Source organism: Odocoileus virginianus, chromosome X (assembly GCF_023699985.2).
Source record: "Odocoileus virginianus isolate 20LAN1187 ecotype Illinois chromosome X, Ovbor_1.2, whole genome shotgun sequence".
NCBI lineage: Eukaryota > Metazoa > Chordata > Mammalia > Artiodactyla > Cervidae > Odocoileus > Odocoileus virginianus.
Genome location: NC_069708.1, coordinates 25,651,428 through 25,665,337, shown reverse-complemented (window position 1 = coordinate 25,665,337; position 13,910 = coordinate 25,651,428). Strand labels below are relative to the sequence as shown.

Sequence of the window (13,910 nt, the reverse complement as noted above, 5' to 3'; positions counted from 1 at the left end):
TGTTGTTGGATTCTGTTTGCTAGAATTTTGTTAAGGATTTTTGCATCTATGTTCATCAGTGATATTGGCCTGTAGTTTTCCTTTTTTGTGGCATCTTTGCCTGGTTTTGGTATTAGGGTGATGGTGGCCTCATAGAATGAGTTTGGAAGTTTACCTTCTTCTGCAATTTTCTGGAAGAGTTTGAGTAAGATAGGTGTTAGCTCTTCTCTAAATTTTTGGTTGAATTCAGCTGTGAAGCCATCTGGTCCTGGGCTTTTGTTTGCTGGAAGATTTCTGATTACAGTTTCAATTTCCGTGCTTGTGATGGGTCTGTTAAGATCTTCTATTTCTTCCTGGTTCAGTTTTAGAAAGTTATACTTTTCTAAGAGAATTTTGTTAAGGATTTTTGCATCTATGTTCATCAGTGATATTGGCCTGTAGTTTTCTTTTTTTGTGGCATCTTTGTCTGGTTTTGGTATTAGGGTGATGGTGGCCTCATAGAATGAGTTTGGAAGTTTACCTTCTGCAATTTTCTGGAAGAGTTTGAGTAAGATAGGTGTTAGCTCTTCTCTAAATTTTTGGTAGAATTCAGCTGTGAAGCCATCCGGTCCTGGGCTTTTGTTTGCTGGAAGATTTCTGATTACAGTTTTAATTTCCGTGCTTGTGATGGGTCTGTTAAGACCTTCTATTTCTTCCTGGTTCAGTTTTGGAAAGTTATACTTTTCTAAGAATTTGTCCATTTCTTCCAAGTTGTCCATTTTATTGGCATATAGCTGCTGGTGGTAGTCTCTTATGATCCTTTGAATTTCTGTGTTGTCTGTTGAGATCTCCCCATTTTCATTTCTAATTTTGTTGATTTGATTTTTCTCCCTTTGTTTCTTGATGAGTCTGGCTAATAGTTTGTCAAAATTTGTTTTTAAAAATGGAATGTTTTCATTATGTTTTAGTAGACAATCACATGTGGAAATATGGTCAACAAGTTTGGGGTTTTTTTCTGCTTAACTTATGTGGAACCCAAACATAAATTAACATAACCAAGCTGGTGGAAATGATTTTCAATGCTTGATATGAATATTTAGAGTAGGTCAGTGCTTTCCCACCTGATAATATAACTTTGATTGCTCTCAATTAATGTCTTGATTTGATCACTTTTGACTTCAAATGTTCTACCCAACCATGGAGCATCAACCAGCGCACGAAACTTCCCAAACCACTTTTGACGTGTTCTATCAGTCACAGCACTTTCTCCATATATGGCACAAATCTTTTTGTGTTTCAGTTGTGTTTTTACCCTTCTTGAAATAATAAAGAATGATATGCCAAAAATGTTGCTTTTTCCCTCCCATCTTCAATTATTAAAATGGCTATACAAAAATTCACCATTTTGGTAAGTTTTTACAAAATGAATGTGATACGACAGCAGTCACAAGCTAACAAAATTGGTTCAAATGAAGTTAAAGACAACTAAGCATTTCTTCTCAGCAATCATCCTCTCTGTTTTTCTTTTTTTTCAGTCTAACCTTATTGAATCTTTTGATGGCTAAGTCTAAGTAATCTCTCTTGGTAAATGTCACAATGCACTTGAAAAATGTGGATTATTTTCAAATATCCTTTGATATTGATTTCTAACATAATTCCACAGTGAATGAAAATGGCAACCCACTCCAGTACTCTTGCCTGGAAAATTCCATGGACAGAGGAGCCTGGAGAGTCCATAGGGTTGCAAAGAGTCAGCCACAACTAAGGGAGCACAAGAGAACAGATTCTGTATAATTTCAATACCTTTAGACCATGAAAATTTTGCACTTTATGTCCCTGATATGTTCCAGTGTCTCTGAGTCTACAGTCTATGGGAATGTGAATAGAATTTGTATCCTACTGTTGTGTGAACTGGTTCACAGTACTTTTCAGATCTACTATATCCTTCTAATTCTCTTACATTCGTTTTTTAATTTTTGAGAGTTTGATATTGAAACTCCAAATAAAAATTGTAGTTTACTTAAAAATAATTGTAATATACAGTGGAACTATATGCCACCTTGTTCTGTATTTTCCAAGTCTCCTATAAATGTGTTATCATACTTTCATAATTAAAAAAATAAAAATGAAAAAAGACAATGAAGCACTCCTTGGGGCCATTTTACAGATAAAACCAAACAAACTTTTTCACCACCTCAATATTATGGCGTGTTAAAGAAGAACGTGAAGAAAAGTTTGTATACATGCTACATCTAAGAAAGGAAGGGATACATACACACACACATATCTGAATGTTACCTTTTAAAAATAAGAAATAAATCATGTAACATGACTTAGAAATGATCCCTTAAAGTATAGTCTTCCCTCGTGGCTCAGACGGTAAAGAATCCGCCTACAATGCAAGAGATCTGGGTTTAATCCCTGGGTTGGAAAGATCCCTTGAAGGAGGAAATGGCAACCCACTCCAGTATTCTCACCTGGAGAAACTCATGGACAGAGGAGCTTGGTAGGCTACAGTCCATGGGATCACAACGAGTCAGAATGACTGAGAGACTGAGCATGAACACACAAAGTGACTTAAGTCACATGTAATGTAAGTAGTATTTATAGATTTTTTTTTAAAGCTTCCTATTTCAGAAAGGAGGGGAAAAGGTGGAGGAAACAAGGAGACAAGTTAGGCTTCTTAGAATACACACTGTTCTGTATTTATGACTTGAAATCATATAGCTACTTCACAAAATTATTAAACAAAATTAAAATTTAAAAGTAGTCCCTAAAACTGAAAGAAAAATGGAACAATGAACCTGATAAATTAAATACATAGCCACACAAAGAGCAACTATCCCAAGTGAGCTTACAACACTGTAGTTTGATTTCTAATCAGGATATAGAAAGCTGGAATAAGCATTCCATCCACTAGAACAATGAGAAAAAGCCAGATTAATTACAAAATCATAATTTTCCTTGAACCCATCTGAGCTGAAGTTTTAGGGCAACTAAGTAGCATGAAAGAAATCTAAGCAAAGACAGGCACTTCCAAGGAGATGGGACATGAACACTGGCTCATCTGCAGCAAAGCATGAGAACAACACTGGGCAACACAGATGGCACTCAGCTTTCTTTATAGTCCAACTCTCACATCCATACCATGACCACTGGAAAAACCATAGCCTTGACTAGATGGACCTTTGTTGGCAAAGTAATGTCTCTGCTTTTTAATATGTTATCTAGGTTGGTCATAACTTTCCTCCCAAGGAATAAGTGTTTTTTAATTTCATTGCTGCAATTACCATCCTGCAGTGATTTTGGAGCCTAGAAAAATAAAGTCAGCCACTGTTTCCACTGTTTCTCCATCTATTTCTCATGAAGTGATGGGACCAGATGCCATGATCTTAGTTTTCTGAATGTTGAGCTTTAAGCCAACTTTTTCACTCTCCTCTTTCACTTTTATCAAGAAACTCTTTAGTTCTTCTTCACTTTCTACCATAAGGGTGGTGTCATCTGCATATCTGAGGTTATTGATCTTTCTCCCGGCAATCTTGATTCCTGACTGTGCTTCTTCCAGCCCAGCATTTCTTATGATGTACTCTGCATATAAGTTAAATAAGCAGGGTGACAATATACAGCCTTGATGTACTTCCTTTTCCTATTTGGAACCAGTCTGTTGGTCCATGTCCAGTTCTAACTGTTGCTTCCTGACCTGCATACAGGCTTCTCAAGAGGCACATCAGGTGGTCTGGTATTCCCATCTCTTCCAGAATTTTCCACAGTTTATTGTGATCCACACAGTCAAAGGCTTTGGCATAGTCAATAAAGCAGAAATAGATGTTTTTCTGGAACTCTCTTGCTTTTTTGATGATCGGGCGGATGTTGGCAATTTGATCTCTGGTTCCTCTGCCTTTTCTAAAACCAGCTTGCACATGTGGAAGTTCACGGTTCACATATTGCTGAAGCCTGGCTTGGAGAATTTTGAGCATTACTTTGCTGGTGTGTGAGATGAGTGCAATTATGTGGTAGTTTGAGCATTCTTTGACATTTCCTTTCTCTGGGGCTGGAATGAAAACTGAACTTTTCCAGTCCTGTGGCCACTGCTGAGTTTTCCAAATTTGCTGGCATATTTAGTGCAGCACTTTCACAGCATCATCTTTCAGGATTTGAAAAAGCTCAACTGGAATTTCATCACCTCCACTAGCTTTGTTCATAGTGATACTTCCTAAGGCCCACTTGACTTCACATTCCAGGATGTCTGGCTCTAAGTGAGTGATCACACCATCATTATTATCTGGGTCGTGAAGATCTTTTTTGTAAATTTCTCCTGTGTATTCTTGCCACCTCTTCTTAATATCTTTTGCTTCTGTTAGGTCCCTACCATTTCTGTAAGAGTCAAATGGCAATGCTAGAAATAAAAGAACACAGTAACAGACTCAACAAGGTCAAATAAAGAAATCAGTGATAGGTCAGTGAAAATTATCTAAACAGAAACAAGAGCTGGAAAAGAAAAAAAAAACATATATCAAGTCATTCTATTGTATACCTTAAATTTATACAATGTTATATGTCAATATTTCAATAAAACAGGAAAAAAAACATAAGACCACCCCAAACAGAATACAGCATGCAAGAACTGTGGGGTTGATATTAATCTAATTTGTATATTATTGAAATCCCACGAGAGAGATAATGGATCTGAAAACATATCTGAAAAGGTAAAGGTTGAATTGTTTTCCAGAATGACGAAGACCTCAAATGATAGATCCAAGTCCAGAAAACCCCAATCAAGATAAATACCTAAAGACAAAACAAAAGCAAAAATCCACAAACCTAGACACATTCACACTACTGAAAACCAAAGATAAAGAGGAAAACCTTAGAGGTAACCAGAAAAAAAAAAGACATTGCGATCAAGAGAAAGACACAATAGACATCTCACTCAAAACAATGCAAGAAAGAAGACAAACACACCTTTAGAGTGCTGAATGAATAAAACTTTCAACCCACAATTCAAAAAACAAGAATAGCTATTAAAAATGAAAGGTAATACATGTTTCAGGTTCATAGGAGACCACCAGCCACATCCATGGACTAAGGGCTCTATGCAAGACATATCTGCCTGTGCCTTTGGCCTCTCCTCCAGAAAGAGGAAAAAAAATGGAGCAGAGGGAAAAGGCCCTGAGGTCATCCATACTAAACTCAAAGGCCCAGAAACTTGGAGCCTTCCAGAATATCCTTGACTTCCTGTTTTTGATGTCCTGTCCCAAGTAACAGGACATCAGTGAAAGTTGAAATGACAGCTGTCTTTTCAGGCATATGTGATTTTGCCATGCAAAGGAACCAGAATCACAGATAACAAAGATGCTTCTCAGGACTGCAAACTCCAAACACTTTTATTCATTCTCCCAGTATGATCTCAGAAACAAGTATGTTTTGAAAACCATCTACATACTTAAAATGGGTGATTTTTACTGAACAGGCATTATACTGGAGTAACATTGATTGAATTAAAAAGCCATTTAAAGAGGGACTAGTTCTAACTTTGAAACGACAATGCTGCCGTAAAGCAATAATTGACTATTTCCTGCCTTGGATGAGGGATAACTGCTTTCCCTGTTCTCAAAGAAAACTGTAAACCTCTCCTGCTCCCTAAAATAAAATGAAATAAAATTAAAGTTTAACAGTATCAAAACATGAATTATGACTTTATACACTTAAAACATATTCTAACCAACTCTCAAGGTAACACTATCTTTGCTGAATAAAAGTCTTACAATAACCCCCTCCCAAAAAAGGGCAGCAAAATAATGACTTTTCTCAGATGAGCAAAAAGCTGAAACATGCATTCCAAGAAATGTTAAACAATAATCTTCAGAAAGGAATATGATATTAGAAGAAGGTTTGTATTTCCACAAGGAAATGAAGATCTCCAGAAGCAGTTTAAATGAAAGTCAATATAAAATGCATTGTTTCTTATTTTTAATCATTCTAAAAGATAACTGCCTAAAGCAGAGGTCACCAAACTTTTTCTATGAAAGATCCAAATGTAAATATTTTAGGTTTTGAGAGCTAAATGGTTTCTGTTGGAACTACTCAACTCTGCTTCTGTAGCATGAAAGAAGTCAAGACAATACATAAAAAAATGAAGTGCAGCTGTGTTCCAATGAAGCTTTATTTATAAAAATAGGTGGTGGGTCAGATTTTAAATTCTAAAAATACAACATTTAGGAGAGAGCTGGAAGTTTGAACACTGACAAGATATTTGATATTAGGGAAGTACTGATTTTTTACATGTGCTAATGATATTGTGGTTATGTTCTTTAAAAACAGAATTCTTATCTTTTAAAGATACATATTAAATATTTATTAATGTAACGATGCTTGGGATTTGTTTTAAAGTAGTATAGAAGGGAGGTGGGTAGGGCTACAGAAGAAAGAAGACTGGCCATAAACTAATAATTATTATTGAAGGTTGGGTACACAAGAGTGCACTTTACTATTCTACTTTTGTGTATGTTTGAAGCTTTTCTCAACAGAAAGTTAAAAAATAAACAAAAAAATCCTAATTTTAGGGGCCACCTAAGTTTGTTTTTCTTTCTGCCTCCCCTACCCAAGCCAAAATGAACCTAAATATAAACAAATCTCTAGATCTTAAGAGTTTACAGGAAATATGTGGACAGAGGCACCTACTAAAAACACAAGGATACAATAGGCCAAATACAGAAAGTGGAGAATTCTATAAGACAAATGACTTTAAACAAATACATTACATCAAAAAGAGGACACATATATTAAAAGAGATTTATTATTCAAATGCAATTTGACCTTGTTTGGATCCTGATTTGCACAAATTGTAAAAACACATTTTTTTTTTAGAAAGTTGGTAGGTTAACTGAGATTAGATGATATTAAGGAGTGATTATTATTATGTTATGTGTGATAACCAAAGAAAACAAACAGTCCTTACCTATTAGAGAAACATACTGAAGTATTTATGGGTAAAGGGATACATCTGGGATTTGCTTTAAAATACTCATAAAAGATCATGAAAGACAAGGAAATACTGAAGAACCATTACAAACTGAAGAAAACTAAAGAAAAATAACAATTAAATGCAATGTGAGATCCTGGACAAGATCCTGGAACAAAAAAGGGCATTTGTGGAAATCCTGATAAAATTCAAATAAGAACTATAGTTTAATAGTGTTGTATAAACATTAGCTTCCTGGTTCTGATCTTTGTACTATGGTTATATACAATGTTACCACTAGAGGAAGCTGAGTGAGGGGTATACAGGAACTCTCTGTGCCATTTTTGCAATTTTTCTATGTCTAAAATTAGCTCAAAATAAAAAGGTTATTTTAGAAAAAATATGGTAAAGGAATAAATGAAATAATAGCAGAATGCTGAAAGTTATATGAGATTTATTATACTACTCTTTATTTTATTTAAATGTTTGAGGAACTCTCCTGGTGGTCCAGTGGCTAAGACTCCCCAAATAGGGAACCCAGCATTCCATTCCTGGTCAGGGAATTAGATCCCACATGCCACAACTAAGACCTGTCACAGCCAAATAAACAAATAAGTAAGCAAATAAACATTTTTAAAAATAAAAGTAAATATATGAAAGCTCACATAATAAAATGGTAAAATATTTCACTTTCTTGCTTCTGTTAGCACCTCAAACTGCTCTCCTTCCTCTCCTCTTCTCTGATCAAACTGCTCTTCACTCTTACTTGCTTAATCCTTTGTAATCTGTACTGGTCTTCCCATAACTTTAGTGACACTGCTAATAGTGACCTCACAATCAAGAAGTATATGAATCCTGGGATTTCCCTGGCAGTCAAGAGGACTCTGTGCTTCCAATGCATGAGGCATGGATTTGATCCCTGGTCAGGGAACTAAGATTCTACACACTACAGGTTGTGGCCAAAATAAATAAATAAACAAAATCTGCAATTAAAAAAAGGGAAATATAAGAATCCTTTCTCAGTTTCGTCTTCTGAATATTCTTCAGCACTTAATGTGTAAACCACCCCATTTTGAAGTCATTATTCTCTCTTCACTACTATGACACCGTCCTTTCAAACTCCAGGATTTCGTGTTTTGAGTTTTCTTGTTGCCTGCTACAGCTAGGGTAGGCAGGGCAGAGCAGAACGAATGGGCTTTGAAGCCGAATGGCCCTTCCTTGGAAACAACATTGCTATAAGAATTAGGTAACACCTGCAAGTCATCTAGCACAAAATCAATGCTCAACATGTGGCATGTGGACAGACTTGGTTAAGGGTGCAATTCTCCTGGAGGCTGCAAGAGTTCAAATCCTAACTTCTTCATTTACTACCCGTGTGACAATGAGCAGGTTCCTTTTCCTCTCTGTGCCTCAGTTTCCTCATCTGTAAAATTGAGATTATGGTACCATCATCACAAGGTTGTCCTGAGGAAGAAATACACTAATAGAAGTAAAGCACTTAAGTAGCAGGCTCACAGCAAGGACTAAATAAACATTAGGAGCTCAGGGTCCCAGGGAGTCAATTCAGGTTCTGTCACTGTTGTAGAATAAAGTATTTGGCTAACCTTTGTTTCCTGTTCCTGGAAGGCAGACTCTAAACTCTTGGGTTTTCCTAAAGGATAGTAATGTTTTCGTTATTCATAATGAGCCTTAACGGTTTAGCTAACAAGTGAGTCCTGGTAGATCCTTACTTTATGCTAATGGATGACTCAGCATAGGGGCTAACCACTCCTAAAAGATCAAATGTAAGATTAGAGGACTGAGGTTAAGTTTGAGTACTGTGAGGACTTCCCTGGTGGCTGAGATGGTAAAGTGTCTGCCTGTAATGTGGGAGACCTGGGTTCGATCCCTGGGTTGGGAAGATCCCCTGGAGAAGGAAATGGCAACCCACTCCAGTACTCTTGCCTGGAAAATTCCATGGATTGAGGAGCCTGGTAGGCTTCAGTCCATGGGGTCACAAAGAGTTGGACACGACTGAGCGGCTTCACTTGAGTACTGTGATACAAACCTGGTCTCTTGGGAGTGGAAGAAAAAACGATCCAGTCAATCACACCTATGTAATGAAACCTCAATAAAAACTCTAGGTATGTGGGTGAGCTTCCCTGGTTGGCAATATTCTACCTACTGTCTGTCATACATCAACGTATCAGGAGGGTGACAAGGTCCTGCCTTTACTCCCCAGAGAGAAGACAAGGAAGCTTTGTGTTACAAACTATCTCAGACCTCAACCTACACATCCCCATCTCTTGCTGGTTTGGATTGTACCGTTTTGCTGTAATAAAAGTGTAATTTTAAGTATACCATTGTCCTGAGTTCTGTGAGTCATTCTAGTGAATTACAGAGCCTGACCATAGGAACCCTTGAACTTGTAGGCAGTAGTTCAGAAGTGAGGGTGGTCCTGGGAACCTCCAAACCTGTGGCTGGTATACGAAGTGGCCAATCTTTTGGAAGACTGGGCCCTTAACTGGGGAAGTTTGGCCTAACTCCAGTTACTTGGTTTTGGAAGTGACTGTAGTCACAAAAGTGCCATGTGATTTCCACTCACCCCTCATCCCAACCCTTCCTCAATATCTCTTCTCCAGCAAATCAGTAACATTGCTCAGTGAACTGAGCCAGGATATGAAGCTCTCCAGCCCCATATGAGACAGTGCTACCAGGCCCCCAGCTACCGGACCTTGCTCTCTGACTAGCCCCTTGGTGAGGATGAAAGGTGACTTGGACCTCAGGTCCTTCCCCTTCCTCTGTGCTGGCAGGCTTGTGCACATACATACATATGTGTATAAACACATGTGCACACTTTGCTGCCTGGCTTGGGCCAATGAGGGGAGCAAGTAAAGGCAGGGCCAAAAACACACAATAAATGTGGGGACTGCAGCCTTAAGAAAGCAGTTGGGAGGAGATGGGTCATACTACTGGACAAAATTCTGAAGAGAAAAAGAAGTCAACAAGGTCAACAAGTGGGCTGGGGCGGATGAAATCAAGCAGGAAACAACTTGGTCCAAGTAGGCGGAAAGGGGCTTAGTGGCATGGTCCACCTGGGACCAACATCCTTCCAGACCCTAGGCTACAGTGATTATTATGGCTCTTTTTTCTGCTCCTTAAACAGATAGGCAATAGATAAGCATTACCCAAGATTCTATATTCTCAACTCTATACAGATGATTCCAAATCAGTCTCTCTAGTCCTGACCTCTTGTGAGCCCTGAAGTCCAGATTTTAGTGTCCAACTACCTGCTGGATATCTATTGGATGGTCTGCCAATATCTGGAACTAAACACTTCCAAAAGTGAATGAATCAACATTTAAGGCCCTCATCCTCTTCTGTATTTCTGTTTAGGGTATCACTTTCCTCCCATTTATCTATAGTCTTGTTTTTCAAAATGTGATATTGGGAGCAGCAGCACCATCTGGGAGCTTATTAGAAACGCAGAATCTTAGGCCTCATCTCAGACCTACTAAAAGAGAATCTGCAATTTAATAAGATTCCCTAGATGATTGCTAGCATGTTAAAGTTTGAAAAACACTAAGACACATTCTCCCTAGCACTGCAAATCCTCGAGGATTCTGCCTTTCTCAAATCTTCACATCTACCGCTGCTATAATCCAGGTAGCCATCACTTCATCCCAGAACTACTGCAACAATTGCACTGGTATTCTAGATTCCACACATTTCCCATGGTAACTTTTTCTTTGTTATGCTGTCAAATTCATGATTTAAAACCCTTCCCTCCTCAAAAATTTCCACTGACTCATTGCCTGTTAAACCTCCCAGCATAGTAATCAATAAAAGGAAATAACACTTATTGCATGATTATTATGTGCCAGGCACTCTACTAAGTGTTTTATGTGTATTAACTTATTCAATCCACAGAACAACCCTGTATTACTTTATCTCCATTTTACAGATAGGGAAACTGAGACATGGAGAGATTTTGGTAATTTCCCCAATATCCCACAGCTAGTTAAATAACAGAGCATAGAACCAAACCTAGACAATTTGACTCCCAGAGCACACAAAGCCACTGTTCTATACTGCTTCTCTACTTCAGTAGCTTTATCTTTTAAGGCTTCTTTTCTAATACTTCCCTGTGCTTCAACTAAAGTAACCTCTCTGTTGTTCTACAAATACATTAGTATCTCCTAACCTCTGTATCTTCGATGAGAGTCTGTGTAGCATCAATAGTAATAGTCTTGGTTTCAGAAGCAGACCCAGGTTCAAATTTCAGCCTGGTCACCCTAGGGAAATCAAATCTCTCTGAATCTCATCTCCTCACGTACAAGTAAAACATAGTCTAAAAACCACCTAACTGAAATAGTTGCTATAAAGTTTATAAAATATGCAAAGGATGTCTAGCACAATCCTGGCACATATCAGGTAGTCAATCATTCATAGCTCTTATGCTCACATCCTACCCATCCTTTGAAGCTCCCTCAAATATAACTTCTACCATGTTGCCTGCTTCATCACCTCAACAAGACATGATAGCATCTTTTAAATTATGTTAAAATGTTATTTGTAACTTTCTTACATACTGTCTTATGTTAGCATTGTATGTTTGTCTTATGTCTAAAATCAGACTGTAAGCACCATAAGGACAGGCCATTTGTATTTCTTAAAGCAACTAGCATAGTGTATTACACTTTGTGGGAGTTCAACAAACACTGCTGAATAGAAGTGTATTAAATACTGAGTAATGAGTAATCAGAACCACTAAAATTAATTGGGGGAAAGCTTCATAAAAGAGAAGTGGGGCAGTTTAGATGAAAAACAGGAACTAAAAACATCTAAACACCTGTAACTATGGCATACCATACCCTATGCTTATATTAGTTCATTCAGTACTCTGACTCTGTGGTGACTTACTATCATTTTCCAAAAGGCAAAACGGGTTCAGAGTGATTTCCTCAAGGTCACAAGTACTCCATGAGAACTTGGACCTACTCACTCTCTTTCACTGTTGTATCCACCATGTCTAAAAGAGTGCCTGGATCATAGTGGATGCTCAATAAATATTTGTCAAAAGAATGAAGAGATGAACAAATAAAGCTAGTAAGCAGAACCATAACCAGAATCAGTTTCACCTGACTCCCAGGTCAGTCCTCTACTATGTTGACAATTTAAAAAAGAGAAAAGGAATGTACCATTTATTGAGCACCTACTCATAAACACTATTTGGGACATGACTAAACGTTGTTTGGGAGGTGGGATGGGGGGTAGAATGTTGAGTTGACACTACTCAGTTATGGTACTAACTTTATTAGACACTTCACATAAATTATGTCATTTCAACTTCCTAAAAACACTTTGAGGCAGGTATTTTTATCTCCATTTTACACATGAAGAAATACTCTCCATTAAATGACTTGCCCAAATTCACACAAGTGCCAGAATGGGTGATTCCAGGCCAAGTAACTTTAACTCCAAACCCTGTGTTCTTAAATACATGTCCAGGCTTTGGACTTGTAGTACTTGCAATAGAAATTCTGTCCTCTGCAAAGACAGGCGCAAGAGATCATCATGAAGAGGACTGCAAGGAGCTGTGACAAGGGAGGGTAGGGATTAAAACAGGACGATTGGGGTTCATTGAGCAAATAAATAATCAAGTTATAATGTCCCATGAGAATCAATCTCTCATTAATCTTAGAATGCTGCTACTCCATCGAGGACTAGTGACAAGTCTCGATAAAATAGGGGACAGCAGATGCAAATACTTAAATCGCCTAAAGCTCAGCATTTAACAAAATGAAGGGGAGGAGGACAAGTGGTGAGAGCCTGCGAAAGGAAAGTGAATGAGAGTTTCACAAGAAGGCGTGTAAAGAAGGAGAGGGGCGGCGGCGAGGGGGATGGGGGGGCAGTTAGCCCAAAGAACAGGTAGAGGGTTGGGACTGGATCTGGCATCTGATACACGAAGGGCCTGTCGGGAGGAAGAATTGCAGTACTCTCAAGTACAAGCCCGTCATCCTACTTCCTTAAGGGGCACTTTGCCTCACCCTCGGTCCCCTTTGTCGCAGATCCCAAGCTCACCAGGGGCCTGGGCGTTGTTGTTCCCGGGTCTCCTGGAGACTCCACCGCTTCTGCCATCCTGGCCCTCCTACCGGTCGCTCCCACAGGCCTTTGCGGAACCTGAGACGTGGAATTCCGTGGCCCGTCACCAAGTCTGCGCGCGGCGGCTGCGTCACCAAAAAGCGCCTAACAGCTGCTGACGGCCCTGGCACTGGTCTCTCGTCTTCTGGGTGTCGGACAGGCGGTTCGTGTCGCCTCAGTTCCATTCTTCGGGGCCAAGAGTGTCGCTAAGTACGCTCCCTTTTTAACATTCAACCCTGATTTTCAGCTGGCTCCGTATGCCAAAAGACTGCTGCTTCCTTCTCTCACTCCTCCCCCAGCTCAGCGCCACTCCCCCTCCAGCGCCTGCTTCCGGCTCTCAGGCGGAGGCTCGGTGTGCCGCCCCCAACCTCACACCACAACTGCACTTTAGGGAAAAACCCTGCCCCTCCCCCAGCGGCTGGGCGGCTGTTTCCCAGCTGCTGAATAAAAGGATGAAGCTTTCCCTACCAACTGCTCCTTCTACTGTTGGCCCTAAGCGATCTGGGGCAAATACTGAAGATGTTCCAGGCTGAAAGAGGGTGAATATTAAAGTAACTTTTTAAAGAATACACCTACATGTCCCTATCTCTTTTTCTGTCTCATCTCGGGATTTTCTCAGTGTTTCAGACTCCAGTTCACCTCGCCCCAGGCTAAAATGAGATCAGGCATCCATTGTTGATGTGAGCAATACGCTAGAGTGCCTCTTGGGGCAAGTAAATACTAGTTTTCCACTTTTAACAAACAGGGTAGGGGATGATGTGAAATAGGGAGTTTTATTTTGGGGGGGCCATCTAGGAAAGCACACAAGTAGTAAACATAAAAGAATGTGGCTGTAGTGTGATGAAATTCCCAAACTAATGAGGGGTGT

At 39.1% G+C, this 13,910-nt stretch overlaps 1 protein-coding gene and 1 long non-coding RNA gene across 3 annotated transcripts in view; one reads left to right on the top strand and one right to left on the bottom strand.

Annotated features, from left to right (window-relative positions):
* YIPF6 (Yip1 domain family member 6) overlaps window positions 1-13,129 on the bottom strand; it is a 33,492-nt gene extending 20,363 nt beyond the window's left edge. For both annotated transcript variants that reach the window (XM_020876588.2, XM_070461918.1), the window contains exon 1: window positions 12,983-13,129. In XM_020876588.2, the coding sequence (XP_020732247.1) occupies window positions 12,983-13,039 (57 nt within the window). In that variant the 5' untranslated portion in view covers window positions 13,040-13,129. The remainder of the gene's footprint in view (window positions 1-12,982) is intronic.
* A 35-nt stretch (window positions 13,130-13,164) lies between these two features.
* Window positions 13,165-13,611, top strand: LOC139033151 (uncharacterized). The gene is made up of 2 exons (XR_011485762.1): window positions 13,165-13,252; window positions 13,342-13,611. It is a non-coding gene; the product is annotated as an uncharacterized lncRNA (long non-coding RNA).
* The last annotated feature ends 299 nt before the right edge of the window (window positions 13,612-13,910 follow it).